Here is a 16,992-nt window from a genome sequence, read left to right as displayed (position 1 = left end):
CAGAAGTATGCCCAGATACACCTAACAGTGATTTTACCCCCAGAGGAGATTGAGTATCATAAAAAATGGGTAAAAGCAGATGAGATGGCGCGGTGTTACATTTTGCCTTCAATGTCAAATGTATTGCAACATCAGCATCAAGATTTACCAACTGCTTATGATATAATGAACAATTTCAAAGAACTCTTTGGACACCAGAGTCGGACTGCTAGGCAAGAGGCAATGAGAAAGTTAATGACAGCCACCATGTCAGAGGGGACACCCGTAATGGATCATATCCTCAAGATGATGTCTTATCTGAACGAAATACAAGTCCTTGAAGGTGAAATCAATGGGGAAACCCAAGTCGATATTATTCTCTAAACGCTATCCAGAAATTTTGAGCAGTTTCGCCTGAACTATAACATGAACAAAAGGAAGTATACGTTGGCGAAACTTTTGACAGAATTACAGGCATCAGAAGGTATATTTCGTCACAGTTCTCAGATTCACTATGCTGAAAATGGTTCTACTTCTAAGTCGAAAGGCAAGAAGAAGAAGAAACAGGTTGTTTAAGCAAAATGGTTCCAAAACACATGGTCGCATGGTCCGTTAGGATTACTCCAACAATATCTCCCTTTTTGATGTTTGGCAATATGTTTAAGTTAGGAAAAACATAATAGCAAAACAATATGCTAAAAACAATGGACTTATAATACCAAGGATACACACTTGGACTTGCATCGTCGAATGGACTTATGTTGCCAAGGCTACACACTTGGATTTACACTGCCGAATGGACTTATGTTGTTAAGGCTATACATTTGGACTTACACCGCCAAATGAACTTACGTTGCCAAGGTTACACACCTGGACTTACACCGTCGAATGGACTTACGTTGCCAATGCTACACATTTGGACTTATACCGCCGAATAGAAAATGCAAGCATGCATTGGAACCTATCACAAGACTCCCCTACACACAGGGTTATTTAATAACCTATCACAAGGCTCCCCCTACGCAAAGACACTCAAGGTTTTCCTAACTAAACCTTACTTCTCCCCCTTTGCCTAATATCCAAAAAGCTTTCCAACAATATCTCAATTATCGAAAACTTATCATCCAAACTAACCCTAAACTCGTGTATTTATCCCCCTAGGATCTCATACACATATACGAGCTGACCCGGTCAAAATCCAGTGCTAAACATAGTTTCAGGTTGGTATCAGTCGATTGCCACAAGTATTAGTCGGCTGTTCCTATTGAATTCAACACACAGAACCATTCTGTGTTCGAAATATACTGTTACCAGTCGACTGGTAACTATACTAGTCGATTGACACCCAAATTCCAGCCTATCCTATATTTCTGACTCGATTTCAAAAATGCACTAATAATTCCATAGACATTCAAAAATCTCCAAATTTTGTAGAGAGGTCTGTTTTACCCATGTCTACTTGGGAAAAATATATTACAAAATATATCTATCATTGATCCCAAGATTGACATAAAATCCAAAACTAGCTAAATGGTTCAATTGAACCTTGATCTAAAGTCCTAGTTTTGGCTTCCTCTTGATGTATTTGCTTATACTAACCCACAATGCATCCCTAGTATTGGTTGATATGACATCTATAAATTCAAAACTAATTATCATGCAATATGACCCTAATATCATATTTCCTTACATGAAACACAACCCATGTGTGCCAATTCCCTAAGGTTGAGACTCAAATCCATCTCCAAACCTTTTAACACATTTCATGATCCAATTTACACTCCCAAGTAAAACCCACTTGAGATCCATTTGCCATGGGTCATAACTTGACTCTTTGAGCTCCTCCTAGAACTCTTAACCTTAGCCACCTCCCTAGGTGACTTATCTATAATTGCTAGGCCACATCGGTGCACCTCTGATGACACTTGGCCTACAAACCTAACCTTCTTAACCTTGGACACCTTGTCTTTGGTTAATTTATTCTTACGATGAAATGACTTTACCTTGTCATTTATTGACTTCTCCTTCCTATAGTCATATACAACCCTAGCATAAGATTTTCCCTTAGCATTGAAGACATTAGATCTGTATCCTAAACTCAATCTATCATTGTTGGGTCTTTGGCTACCTAACACCATACTTAACCCATTAGATCCAACCATGAATCTAGCTAGGGTTTTCTCTAAACTATCAAACTTTGCCTTCAAAGCTTGATTTTCCCTTTCTAGGTTCCTAAACCTAGAATCAACATGTCCACTATGGACATTCCTAGACCTACCCATTTTTCTAGGCACATGTCTCCCCTTCTTGGAATTAATGTCTTGGGTCTCCTTAGGTCTACCATTTCTAGAGTTATTATGAATGGGTTTTTTAGGGTTATGATCAACATTTATCCTACTCCTATCATGATATTTGAAACCAAAGTTATGCATGGGTAAATAATAACAATTATTTCTAGCATGCATGGGAACATAAGAATTTAAATTTGAATTATACTTTAAGTTAGGGTATACCTCCCTTACCCTTGAAGCCCCCTCTCGACTCGAGCTCCTCTTCTTCTTCTCCCACTTCTTTAAATGTGCAAGCTTCTTGATCTCCCTCTTCTTAGGACATTTGGTGTGGTAGTGGCCCTTCTCCCCACACGTGAAGCATCTAATGCATATTCTCTTCCTTTAGGCTTCTTCATTCCTACAACCCTTGTTAGTTTTTAAATTAACTTGAATGAGTTTAGAATTTACCTTCTTCTTACCCATTGGATACCTACTCTTGTAGTTCCCTTCTCATTGCACCCGAAGCAAATTATGTGGTCTTTTGACTTCACTTCGGTGGAGGTGCTTGCTAGGTTGACCAATTCCAAGACCTCTTCTTCATCCTCTTCACTTGTCTTGGATTCTTCTTCAATCCTTGAAGATGTAGATGATGCCTCATCTTCCTCATCCACACTTGTAGATGACCTTTCTTCATCCTTCTCCTCCTCGGATGTTGAGCATGAATCGACTTCCAGTTGCTCCTCCTCTACTTGAGCCACTTATTCCTTTTCTTTGGATTTTCTTTCTTCTTGTGCAAGCATGAGTTCTTCTCCTAGAACCATCTTTACCTTGCTCCACAACTCGTGGGCATTCTTGTATTCACCTATATGACTTATCACATTAGAAGGCAAAAGTTCAATCAAAATTGATATTACCTTTGAATTTACCTCCGATCGTGTGGTTTGCTCTTCCGTCCAATGTCGTGGTCAAAGTCTCTTTCCTTTCTTGTCTCTTGTGACTTCAAATGATTCCTCGACGACCATCATTATGTCTCAATCCGTCTTGAAGAAGTTCTTCATTTTCAACATCCAAAAGGTGATGTCCCATAAGCTTCCTCCTTAGAACTTTGCCGGATCTATCAAGTCGGTCATCTTTGCTTCCTTGGTGGTTAGTCTAATGGAGAGCGACCTCGCTCTGATATCACTTGTTGGGGGATCTTGCGGTCGACTAGAAGGGGGGTTGGATGGACGACACCCCTAAATCGATAGCTCTTCCTACACTTGTTAGCTTGCGCAGCGGAATACAAGCAAATACAAAGCAAAGACAATAAAGAAAAGCACAAACCGCTAACAAGCTCGTTTACGTGGTTGCTAGCTCAAACCTCCTTGTGGGTGGAGAAACCTCACCACAACACTAACCATGGATCACTTGGACACAAGGGAAACCTTGAGCACTAGTAGACTACTAATTAGACTTTAACCAAGTCCAATTTCGTCAGCCTTAACCAAGCTCCAAAGCCTTGGTTAATAGGCCACGGTTTAGAAAACTCCGCTTACCAGTCGACTGCCCTCTGTGGAGATTCGACCGTTATATCCCAATGGCTCGATACCAGTCAACTGATAAAGGTATCAGTCGACTACTCCACACTGACCGAGCGAACAGAAGCATTTTGTTCGCTTCCAGTCGATTGCCCAATCGACTACACCAGTCGACTGATGAAACCACCAGTCGACTAGTACCCTACAATCTCTCAGCACTCTGACCCTTACCCTTACGACTCGCTTAACTCTTCGTTGCAGCTTTGACCTCTTGCCTTCAAGTCTACTTCCTTTGGCTCTCATCCCTCGGATAAACCCAAGCCCGCATCTTGTCCCAATGTCATCCTTCGCGTATGGCTCGAAGTCGCTTCCCTTGGCCCTTATCCTTAATGCCTTGTCCATGGTCCCTCGGATGCTCCATCCTTCACCAGACCCGAAGCCATCAACCTGAGTCATATGTGTATCCTGCAAACCTGCACAACTCAAATACACATATCAAATATAATGATGAACCTAACTTAAACTCTTTGCCCAAACACCAAAACACATGATCGCACGGACCATTGGGATTGCTCCAACATGGACTGCCACCTAGGCTAGAGATAGGTGGAGGACAAATTCTACAGTTGCTCGATCAAACTGAAATACAGAGCCCGTTCGACATACTTTCGAATCCAAGTCTATTGTATAACATGTCATCGATTTGGTGAGTTTAATTTAAAGTTATATAAGCAAATTTTAATTTATTATCGAATTTTTATAAATTTGATTCTATTTTTTTTTTTTGTATGCTTGAACATACTCTACAGAGATCTCCCAATTGTTAAGAGATATTTAACAAGACTCACAAGAAAAGTGATGACACATTCGTCGATCTTCGATCTTGGGCCATAGACGTAAGAATATTAAATGTATTACATGCAACCGTTAACAATGTTTAACTTTAGTAGTTGTCTATATTAATCATATACTTTTCTTCGCACATGAATAAATGACAAATAGAGTGGCATAGTCATCACAACCACTAGTAGAGGGGGGTCACAACCTCTATCAACCTAGGCCATAAATGACATATATTATGATGTTAATGGTGGAAGGATAAAGAACTCCACCCTTTATGACATTGGCTCCTAGACCAAAGTGGTCTATGATCGTTTAAGGACTCCTAGGGGTTGTCCTAGTTATGTTTCTTCTACTGAAGTGCAATTGTTAAGATAAGAAAATTAAGAACTGAGGGATCGACTGTCCATAGTGGAGCAGATGATGACAGCTCGGGCGACGAGAGATGATGCTGCCTTGGCCGAGAAGCGAGCATTCATTGCTGAATGAACCTGAGTCATAGGAGACTCTAGACCCACAAAACCCTGTTGATGCTGATTTATCTCATTTTGAGATCTATTCAACTACAACTTAGTTATTCTAAGGTTTTGATATTATAATATGGTTATTTCTAATTGTACTATATTTTCTTAGAAATATTTTGTTCCTATGATTAATATATTCATCATCATGAGCATAAGATATCAAAAATATGATCCATATATTTTTTTACATGTAAAATTAGTTATACATTATAATTTTTTAGTTATACATATATTACATTTATATCGTATCATTTTGATCATAATCTATCGTATTTTTTTTTCGGAAGGATTTCATAGTACTACCTTATAGAATTGTTTTTGGATGTGTTTATAGTGGATTTCTATCATGGTATAGATGACTTTGATTTTTTATATATATATATATCAATTAGATTTGGATATTTTATTATTGATATTTGGATAGTATGTTGTTGACTTTCATGAATGTTTATGAGATTAGTTTGTTTGTGTTTGAGTGTCATTATTTGTATTTATTTTGAATGTTTATATGGATTGTAATTAGTTTGTGCATGAATTGTGATGGTTTGTATGAGATTGTTTATTGGATTAGTTTGTGTATGAATCGTGTTTATATTGCTATTGTTTGTGATAGTTTGCATTGATAAGAAAAATGTAAATGTGGTAAATTTTGAATATAAAAAATTTTTATAATTTTTTTTTTAGAATTACTGGCGAAAAATATGATTTTATGGTAATTATCGATATAAAATTTTGATAATTTACCGACGAAAATTATAATTCCGTTGATATCTATCCACGGAAATCTTAATTCCGTTGATAAATATCATTATTAAAGCAATTTCCAATAATAGATTACTAAAGGAGTTTATGTCTCTGTTGCTAATTTCTAACGAAATTTATTATTCTATCGATAATTAATGTTACGGAATAGGTTGTCATTTACGAATTACCAATACAATCATAATTTCCATCATAAAATATCGAAAGAAACAAAAATTTTATAATTAAATATACCGATAGACTTTATTTTTGATAACTTTACCTATGGAATTTTAATTTCTATCGGTATTTATCAGTAGAAATTAAATTCTATCGATAAAATTATCTGATCAAATTGATTCTAGCTACCATATGTCCATCTAATTCAGTCGTGAAAGAACTACTCGTGAACCGTTAATCTAGGATTTTTTCTATAATGCAACTAAAATACTTTAATACCCTATATGTGTTTCTAGATATAATTCGTAACAATCCTGTCTTAAATTAAAAAATATCATTTAAAGTGTTTTTAAAAACTTCCAAAATTTTAGTCTTTTTATTCGAAATATTTTAATATGATAACAGTTACAAAAATGTTACTATTATAAAAATAACGATTATAGTTATATTAGTTACGAAACTATTATAATGCACATGATTAAATTAAGACAGGATAATAATAATAATAATTAATTATGTTATTTTATAAGGGAGAAATACTCGTTTACAAAAAGTCAAAATGGGAAGCCTGTTTTTTTTTATTTTTTTTATTTTTGTCCGATTGTGATAATTTATATAAATATATTATTGGGTAGCGTCCGTTAGGGGTGATATACGCGCCGACCCGAGTCGCAAACCGGTATCGGTTTAGTGAATAACGCCTGTTCCGCGCAAGAGGGAATTGGAAAGCCACCGCGACTTTTCCCTTTCGACGTGCTGGATCCGATCGATCGCGAGGGTTCGGAGATTTGGAGACCTTCCTGGTTTTGATGTCGACCTTGAATTCCCTCTTCAACCGGGCCTCCTTGGGCACCAGATGGTTCGTTTTACTTGGATCTTATAATCTGTGTCTTTTTTATATAGATTTCTATGTGCTTTGTTGGAGCAATTTGATATTTCCCATCATCCACTCATCACCAGGAAACGCAGTTTTTATGATCTGATTGCACTGTCGATCCGGAAAAATGGAATGATTTGTTGCGATTTTTCATCATTTCGTTAATTAAGTAAACCCCTTTAAATGTCGGATGGGTGATCAGCTGCAAGGCAGTGAGTTGATCTGTTTTATAGCCATGAATTTTATAGTCAATATTTATGAATTGTCTCGGATGAAATTTGCACTTAGAAGTAGCGGGCTACCATTATAAATCATTTAGGAAGAAATGCTACCAAAATCCAATTTTGCCGAGATTTTTGTGGGCTTCAGTTGTTTGGTAAGTGAATGACAGAACCTTACTCTAGGATGCTTGAAAAACTGCTAGATGGGAGAATGAAATTCGAATAATAATTCTCCAGCTCAAATAAATGTCAAAGCTTATCATTCTGGATCCTACATCATACTTAATATCTGGTTCATAGTAGCTTAGAAGACATTTTCTTTGTTTTGGAAACATTCTAAAAGAAATCCTAATTTGTGTGTGTGTGGATTTTCTTTGTTAATAAATAGAAAACTGTATTAATCAAGGATTAACATTATTAGACATGCCTCTTTATCATTGGAGCATGTGACTTGGTGCAGCAAAACTTGCTTGAATTTGGCTATTTCACGTATAAAATTGCTTCGAAATAAAAGAGAGTTGCAGCTCAAACAAATGCATAAAGAGATCGCTCAATATATTCAGACCGGTCAGGAAGCCATAGCGCGAATTAGAGTAAGTGCATAATTACATAAGCTGAATTACTTTGTTATTTTTCATTTTGTTGGAAAATCTGTTTTATTTTGTCTGTTGATATATGGATATTTTTAGGTGGAGTATATTATCCGGGAACAAAATATACTGGCTGCTTATGAGATCATAGAACTATTTTGTGAATTTGTCCTTGCGCGGGTTCCAATTCTTGAAGCACAAAGGTACTTAGTTATATTGTACTTAAATTATGATGCACCATGTTTTACTGTTGCTTCTTTCTATCAGTCATCTTTATTTTCCTAGGCATTATAGCTATTGTCCTCATATTGATTGCACATATCTTGGTCAACATTTTCAATTTAAATATAGAATTTTCTATTGCCTAAGCTTCCGATATCAAAGATCAAGAATCAAGAATGGCATGAAATGGTTCACTTGCTATTTGTATTTAGTTATTCGTTGTTACACATTATTTCCTAATGGTTTGCTGTGATATGCGACTGAGGTTATTATGCAAGTCAAAGATTCACACTGTAGTTAGTACCAACAAAAGCTTTTCGCACATATGTTCAATGGCTGTTGCAACTTATGCTATCAACCAAGCAGACGGTCAATATAGTCAAACTACTTTTTGACTGGTGGTGAACTTGGTGGGCCTTTATTACTTGCTAAGGATCTTTTGGGGGGAGCAAGAGCAATTGTTTCTTAGTCAATTTATATAGAACCTAGCTGAACCCTATCTAAGAGCAACTGAACTACTGAAGCGCAGTTCGATCTAGGTAAATTTTTACCATTTCAGCCTACAACTTAGATTGCAATTTGCATCGAGTTAAAGAATGTAACAGTTCTTTGGAAAGAACTTAGAAGAAAAGCTTGCATGTTAGCAGCTCAATATGTCATGGGTAGGCTGTCTTTCTTGGTTTATCTGTTAAGCAATTTCTCTACTTACCCTCACGTTTTTATAAAGTAATGCACATGCATAAAGAGATCTAGGGAAGCGGTTTTTTATTTCAAACCTAAGATGTACAATTACTGGAATAGATTTGCAGGAATTGTAGGTTCATGATGACCAGAAATACATGGCAACTGTCTTTGATGAACACCCATTTGAACTTGTTCAAACTCATTTAATGTTCATTGCATTGTTATTCTATTCACGATAGACAATCTTTGACATATAATTTTTACATGACCGTAACAGGGATTGCCCAATAGAATTGCAAGAGGCTGTGGCCACTATCATTTTTGCTTCACCCAGATGTTCTGATTTGCCAGAATTATTACACTTAAGGAACTTATTTTCTACAAAATATGGAAAGGAGTTTGTTGCAGCAGCATCTGAGTTGCGGCCGGAAAGCAATGTTAATCGCACGGTAAGGAACTCCGTCGATCTTCTATTTTCTTCTTTTGCATCTTATAGTTACCTTTCTGCGGTAACTCTTTCAGATAATTGAGAAACTTTCAGTGAAAGCCCCGCCTGCCGAGCTGAAGATTAAGGTTTTGAAAGTGATCGCTCAAGAGTACAATCTTGATTGGGATTCATCAAGCACTGAAGCAGAGCTTAGTAAAAAACATGAAGACTTACTGGTAAAGTATAATTTTAGCTTTATGATCTCTTCATCATTTTATTATAAATCTTCTCCTGAGATCATTAAGACTTGGCTATTACTAACCATATGACTCCACATGGATTCGCAGTATATAAGTTCCATGAATTCCACAGCTTGTTGTCTATATAGATTAATTGCCTTTTCAACTTAAGACTTACAGTAGTTGTGGTGTAGGGTCCATTTGTTGTGCATAAAATTCTGATCTATGAAAATTGTTTTCTCGGTTTCCAATATATGGCATAGTGTAAAATTATTAGTTAATGGAAAATATTTGAGTTCGAAACAAAAATGTTTTTTTTTCTTTTAGGAGAAAATGACTTTCACTTGTATCAAATTTTGGTCAACGGAAAATATTTTGTTGATTACTGGAAATGTGAAAGAGCCCTCTCGGTGAGTTCCCTCCTCCCCCTTTGTGAGCCTCGTTCCATCTCCTTTAGCAATCCTCAGTGAACTCCAATGAGGTCCCTCCCTGTGTGAGCTACCACCTCTCATCCAGTAGTTATTGAATTCTGGGGCTCCTTTAGTTTCACAGGCAAATAGTGGAAAATAATCTATTTTCCAGCAACTGACTTTTATTTTTACCTCCAAAAATTATTTTGATCTTTGATGCCTCTTGTAGAGCATCCTTACTCTTTTCCTGACATGATTTTGTTTTTTTAAGTTAGTATTTCAACTTCAGCTACTAGTTATGCATCCCATGTATCACAGTTTTAAACCATGTATCAAATTGCGAGTACTACATATCATGGTGGCAAAAAAGGCGAATACGCTCGCCCCCAGCGCCTCCGCCAACCCGTCCCAGGGCCAACACGGAAGAGGTAAATCACGGACGGCTACTAACTTTTGAAATATTGACTAGCACATAAGGGAGACATTTACCTCGGCTTTGCTGAGTTTCGAACCCCAGACCTCATGGTGGCAACACCTCATGCACTAACCACTAGATCCATCCGAGGGGACACGAGTAATACATATCATGACACAACCATCAGTCGTTAATTCTCAATCAATTTACAACATTGATAGTAGTGAAGCATATGATTTCCTTCGGCATATAATCATTAGATCAAATTGATGATTTTTTTGTTTCTGACATGAAATTAGAAAGCAGGCAGTAAATGCTACTCATGCATATGCTTTTCTTCTAAGTTATGGTCTTTCTTTAGGGAAGAAGGAGATCAACATTATTTGGTATCTGACAATATATTACATGCAGGGTGGTCTGAATCCTACAAATTCACAAGGATTGATTGAGAGATCATCTGTTACTTCGCCGAAGGAAGGAGTTCCCACATCCACTGCCCTAGAGGACCAAAATGATCGACTGACCCAGTCCCTGACCCGTCAGGTCACTAACACACCCAACCTCCCCACTCAAACGAGCAAAGTCTCTTCAGCAGATGCTGTGACGGTGGATGTTGCAAATAGTCAAATTGAAGCGCTATCGATAAATGAAAAATCACAATCCACTCAAAGCTCATCCGATATCCTGGAGAGAGCTCGAGCTGCAATTGCTTCCGCCGAGCGTGCATCTGCAGCTGCACGGGCAGCAGCTGAGCTTGTAAAGGCCAAATTGCCATGCTAATCCAGCAATTTAAGCCATGATGCGGCTGTTGTTTACAGGACTATTCCTACATGTGAATGTGCTTGCCTGAATGGAGTGATGTTTATATTGCTTTCATTGATAAATTAGACATGAGAGAGATGGCCATGTCTCAAGATCTTCTTACTATTGTGAGTGTAGTGATATTGCAATGCTGTATTATAATGTGGCTTTCCCGGTGATCTACTTGCTGATGATTAAATTGTGGCTAAATCTATCTAGGTGAACTTTGATGTGTATGAATAGATAGGCACTGATCGATGTGGTTATAAAGATGAAATGATCTTGCTGATGACAATCATAGCACAAGCTCATCTCAGTATCGATCTCAGAATTTCTAAAATATAGATAGGTAAGAAGTATTTAGTTTTGTTCCTAATACACACTGCCATTCTAGTAGAATGATTGTATCAGAATCTAGGATGAATATCTTCAATAAAGGAATTATTTCGATTCCTCATATATGGTAGAATAGAGAGGGGGAAAAGGAGACAGTAGAGAAAACCTACTCAGATGGTGAAAAGCAAAACAAGCCCTTTAATTCAATCACAAGCATGTCAAACCGGGTACCACAGCCATGTGTAAACAGAATGGCCACTGCCCATCGACAACTCTAACGACAAATTAAGTCATCAAATCTATTGAAAAGCAGAAAAAGATAGAACATGGAGAATTTGCAAGTGCCAAGAAACAATGAATTAAATCATTGCAGAGTGAGAGTCTAGCCATGATATAATGTCCTGAATAACACTTGCGATTCTTTCGTCTGGCTCTCCTTCTAGGATGGCATGATAGCCTTCTTCGTAAAGCTTTAGGGTTTTATCTTTTGTGCTAGCTTTGCTGTAGAGGAACTTGCTAACTTTTGGGTCTGTAACTTTGTCCGCAGCCCCATGGAGAATGAGCAATGGTGAACAAACCTGAGACATTTGCTGGGGTCAGTTTAGAAACTTGTTTTTGCATGTAATCATGATTCACTTAGTCTAGTCCTGTGTCAGACATGCTAAAGGCAAGTATAATACCAGAAACAAGTCGACAATTTAGAAAATTGTATCAAGTGAAAAGAAGAACAGTATTGAGTGACACGGGTTGTTTAGTGACACACTGACATTGATAGAGAAAAACAGTAAATGCATTAGTTTCCTAGTCTCTAAATAAACATTATTGGGTAGCATGGATGACTTAGAAAGTGCGAGTTAGTTTATAATCGACAGGGAAACTACATTAGATACTTGGGAAGTTTCAACAATCAAGCCTGGTGAGCATTCTATATAATTTACAAGCTTTTCTCTTTTTCTCTACAAATGCAGAATCTTGCAAGTTCAGTCAAGGAATATGTTTGTGACGAATATTAAAGTAAAAGAAATCTTGAAGGAAAAGTAAAAAAAAAAAAATTACCTTGTCCAGTTGTGATTCGATGTCATGTGTAGCCTTTATTAGCTCAACAGCTGTTCTTAGCCGCATTTGGTCACAATATGAAATCACATTGAATTCTGCCTGAAAAATCATTTGTCTCAAGGCAAACAATTTTTAAGAGAAATAGTACAAAGTAAAGAAAATCTGGCAACCATACACACTGGTTTTCTAGGTCAGAAAATTTCTCAGGAGAGAGATGTAGCAAATTAACAAAATCAGATACATTAGAAAAAAGTTGAGAGACAACATTATCAAACAAAAAAAAAAGATTCAGGAAAAAAGGTGTCTAATTTGCTATATCCAACAATCTAATTAATTTAGTAAATGAGCATTTAGATTTTTCACAATCACTTGATATGGAAATCATTATATACGATAATCAAAAACACTCAGATGTTGTTCAAATCCCCTTAATGAAAACATGAAAAACAAATTTTATTTCTTTTTTCACAGAAAGCCACCAGAATTGAGATCGAGATCAAATGATATAAAACAGAAAACAAATTCAATAAACAAGAGAACAAGAACAAACAATACTCCAATGACCAGACAAGACATCTAAAATTAAGTGTTCAATTAAAATATTATAGATCACATAAAGAAAGGGCAGCCCGGTGCACGAAGTTCCAGCTATGCGGGGTCTCGGGAAAGGATCCATTGTACGCAGCCTTACCTTGCTTTTTGCAAGAGGCTATTTCCAGGATTTGAACCCGTGACCTTTTAGTCACAAAGCAACAACTTTACCGTTGCGCCAAGGCTCCCCTTCATATTATAGATCACATGCTGAATAATAAATGTACAAGTCTAACCGTGTTTCTTTTCATGGGATCTCTGAATGCTAGATCTCCTAGATCTTTCTGGGGGAACAACTTTGCCTCAGGTAGAATGTATGACATGAGACTTAATGCCTTTAAAACTGGTCCTGGTGGTGTCACTTCTTCTGCAATCTTACCACTTCAACAGTTAAGATTGAATTGAGAGATTGACACGGGAAAGATCAAGATAGTACAAGGAATTATATTGGATTGTTTCACTGCACACAAGACTAAAACCAAGAGTCCAAATAAAGATCAGCTATTCAGCATTTCAACATTTGTTTGAGAAGATATGAAAAAATAATAATAATCCCATATTGCAATCAAGCATCATATTTATTTGGTTACAATTGCCACATGCAAAATGCCATGTTCAAACTTTTAAAATAATATTAAGAAAATTTACTAAGAAAAAAAAAACAAATTTCGAAAATTCATGCTCAGATTCAATCTGATTCCCACAGGAGGATTCCAGCAAGGCTGCTAACCCTCTTGAGCAAATAGCAGGAGATGCATTTTGAGTTTGAAATAGTAATATTAGACATATAATAGTTAATCTTGTTAATACAATAAGCAGTACGTTGTGGCAGAAAATGGCTTCGATAATTGAGATGCTTGTGTAGGCAGATAGGGACTGTTGATTAAGATATCTAACTAACTATCTTCTCGTAGTTATCTGAATGCAGTCAATAGAACAGGATCTTATGCTATGTTTATCAAAAGCACATTGATTTTCTCCTTTTTTCCTTTCATATATACACTTTTTTAGAAGAAACAAAGGGTTCAAACACAACCAAGTAGACGATGACGGAGGATTTTATCTCAAAATCTTGTAATACCACCTATGGTTTTACCAGCTCCACTAGCTAGTACCTTCAATCCCAATGATGATGCTAATCATAATTTTTGAGGACCTGAGATCATTACTTGAACATGAGCCAAATTATCCAATTGTTAACAAGAGTCTTATATAATCAACCTACTAATCAATAGCATTAATGCAAATCCCTTTTTATTGCTTCAACTAATTCATCCACCGAGCATCTCTAAGAATGCCAGAGTTTTTAACAAAGAATGTTTAGAGCATTAGTCAATTTCTCATTCCTGCACTTTCAACTTTTAATACAAGTTAAAAGAAAAAACAAACAATTATAAAGCTTATAAATAAATTCAAAATGCATGATAATATTATGTTGTGGGTTTTACTAAATCTCATAAAAAAAAAATTCAGCTGTGTTGCAGCTGTAACCTCTCTAATCTCTTGTTGCATCAAACAAAAAACTTAGCTTTGTCACCTGTAGTAAATTTAGGTACTTTTTCTCAAGTTCTAAAGGGTAGTACAACCTTTATGGGATATGAATCATATGATATGCTGTAACAAATAATAAAGCTATTATTTAGCAATATGGCATATTCTACACAAAATAGGATAGCAAATTTAACACAATACTAGACATCTTTTTGGAATGCCCAGATACATACTCTCATTTGCCGCCTTTTTTTTTTTAGACAAATACTCACATATGAACAAGCACCAAGCTTTACTCAACCAATCTATTGAAATAATACCTTTAAGTTTCATTGTTTTCTTCAGGAGGTTCTTATTTGTCAGGTAAAGGTTAAGAATCTTTCAGTTCACTCTCCAAATCAGTTCCTTTTTCCCTTTGAATATGGAACTAAAGTGGTAGCATCCACTCAAATATTAATATATAATATAAGCATCTTTGAAATCACAAAAACTATGTGATTCCCAATCTCTGCATACACCATTTGAATTTGTTGTCACAATGAGATGAGAAGATGACATAAACTAGCAATACATGGTGAATTATTGACAGTTATTGAATGCTTAAATGAACTCATAAATTTTAGTGGTTATTTTGATGAACAAATGATCTTACTTTACACATAGGGGCCACAAGAAGAACCCCATCCCATGCATCCGGTTGCTTTAAGTGGACTTTAAGAGCAACAGCACCACCCATTGATTGGCCCAATAGGAAGTGATTCAGTTCTTTTACCCGATTCATAGCTGAACATTACCAAAATAGTAGCACCACGATTAAATTATTGATTCTACATATCAAAACCTATCTACTATATCGACCTCTGATGATGGCATATTGTTCAATGACTTGGTCAACCAATCCATCAAAACTGGGAATATATCCATGCAGGCCTTGCGAGAGGCCAAAGCCAGGATAGTCCATGGCAAAGACTGCATAGCCTGCATCCGCAATCCTCTTTGCAATACCTGAAAAAAATTTCTTCGGAATACTAGTCAAGAGAAACACTTTTGAAATGTTACAGTTACAGTTGCAAACATTTGCGACCTTCAAAAAAGAATGTGCATGTGTCACCGTAGCCATGGCAAAAGAAGAGGGCAGCCTTGCAAGCACTACCTGGTTTCGGCAACCAGCTCTTGCAGAATATCTCCACTCCTTTGGAATTTATGTCATACCTCTGGTGCACAATGCAGCAAGAGTAAAATGCATTAATCTCTACATTGCATATTCTTCAAGCATTAAGGTCATAATCACTTAAAACAAAAGGCAGTAGCTTTGGATATAATTTTTTAGCATGATCCACTGAATCAGATCTGATTTTAAAACAAGTGAATGGACTTCTTTAGAAATTTCATACAAATGGTCCTTATAGAAACCAGAGAATTCAGGGGAACTCTAGATGATTCCGGTAATACCTTAGATGCATTATGTCAGTAATAAGATTCTAAATGATACTGATGATGTTGAAGATAAGATTCCAACTCAAACTTTTCAGAAGAAACCAAAGGACGGCTAATGAGATAAGTCGGGCACAATCTAAAGTTTACCAGGTACGTACAAGCAAAGACATCCATACAGTAAACGAGACTAGTGAAAGTCTTCTGAAGAAAAGCAAGAAAAAAAAATAGAATCTTGCTCAAGCTCCAGATAAGTAGGCGAAAATGTTGGAATCTTGGCAAGCTAGTAACTAAATAAAAATACTCACCTCCTCCATTTGGATTCCAGTTGGAGCCATCTGAAGGCAAACAAACAAACAAACAAACAAAAAACATAATACATCAAATCACTGACTAAGATCCCCATGAAAAGTGAAGAAAAGAATAGAAAGGCCAAAATATTTCTGATTCCATCTACACCAAAGCAAAGGCTCGGTGGGGATCAGGAGGATCTTATGCGAAGGGGCACCTTGAACAAGAAATGGTCGAGGCGGCCCTGGACATCGGCGAAGGCATCTCGGACGCGACGGCGGGCGGGGGCGAAGTCCATGTTCTGCGCAGCGGCAGCGTTGAGTTCTTCGCCGACTCCTTCGATGGGTTTCCTCGCCGCCGCGACGACGATGGCTTCCGACCTACTCGGTTGCCAGCCCAACGAGGGAGCGACGGCTCGGCCATGAACCCGTCCCTCAAGCGGGCGGTGGCCAACGGTCAATCTGATAGCGGCCGCGCAGATCGTCATTGGAGAGCGAGGTGGGTGTGGAATTGGGAGGCGAAACGCACCGCGGCAGGAACACCAGCGAGCTTGGTCATGTCCGTTTACTTAGTCGAGCGCGACAGATCATGCGAGGCACGTGGTCAACCAGGCAAAAACATTTTAAAAACACCTCCTATATTTCACAATTATCAAAATGCACCCCTAAAACTAGGAATGATTTTGTTGCTCTCTTTTCTTCTTGTGTAGATGGTCCATCCAACTTTGACTTTGAACTTTGAGCCCTTACGGACGCTATTATTGATACATCTTAAGATTAATTTTGGTTAGATGTCTGATTTTTCTCGGGTAAAATATTATTATGCTAGATAAAATATTCTCATAATTTATTTATCT

The 16,992-nt window shown here is 37.1% G+C and overlaps 2 protein-coding genes across 4 annotated transcripts; one reads left to right on the top strand and one right to left on the bottom strand.

The window, feature by feature from the left end:
- The first annotated feature begins 6,712 nt into the window (after positions 1–6,712).
- LOC121975457 (IST1-like protein) lies at positions 6,713–11,116 on the top strand. Of its 2 annotated transcripts, none has more exons than XM_042527121.1 (6): positions 6,713–6,910; positions 7,610–7,742; positions 7,839–7,942; positions 8,923–9,094; positions 9,168–9,308; positions 10,548–11,116. In XM_042527121.1, the coding sequence occupies exons 1-6, from the start codon at positions 6,861–6,863 to the stop codon at positions 10,914–10,916; spliced, it is 969 nt and encodes a 322-aa protein (XP_042383055.1). In that variant the 5' UTR covers positions 6,713–6,860; the 3' UTR covers positions 10,917–11,116. The 2 variants fall into 2 exon arrangements, with proteins under 2 accessions (XP_042383055.1, XP_042383056.1); XM_042527122.1 differs by having other exon boundaries at positions 6,752–6,910; positions 7,571–7,742.
- A 335-nt stretch (positions 11,117–11,451) lies between these two features.
- Positions 11,452–16,702, bottom strand: LOC121975456 (caffeoylshikimate esterase-like). Of its 2 annotated transcripts, XM_042527117.1 has the most exons (8): positions 16,354–16,701; positions 16,154–16,183; positions 15,496–15,625; positions 15,270–15,416; positions 15,064–15,194; positions 13,157–13,294; positions 12,330–12,428; positions 11,452–11,851 (listed from the first exon to the last, which is right to left on the bottom strand). In XM_042527117.1, exons 1-8 carry the CDS (start codon positions 16,621–16,623, stop codon positions 11,633–11,635), a joined length of 1,164 nt encoding a protein of 387 aa, XP_042383051.1. In that variant the 5' UTR covers positions 16,624–16,701; the 3' UTR covers positions 11,452–11,632. The 2 variants fall into 2 exon arrangements, with proteins under 2 accessions (XP_042383051.1, XP_042383054.1); XM_042527120.1 differs by lacking the exon at positions 16,154–16,183 and having other exon boundaries at positions 16,354–16,702.
- Between the last annotated feature and the right edge of the window lie 290 nt (positions 16,703–16,992).

The sequence above is a fragment of the Zingiber officinale genome, chromosome 4B, assembly GCF_018446385.1.
Source record: "Zingiber officinale cultivar Zhangliang chromosome 4B, Zo_v1.1, whole genome shotgun sequence".
Classification (NCBI taxonomy): Eukaryota; Viridiplantae; Streptophyta; class Magnoliopsida; order Zingiberales; family Zingiberaceae; genus Zingiber; species Zingiber officinale.
Note: the sequence above shows the minus strand (reverse complement) of the source record. Positions and strands in the feature narration are given on the sequence as shown.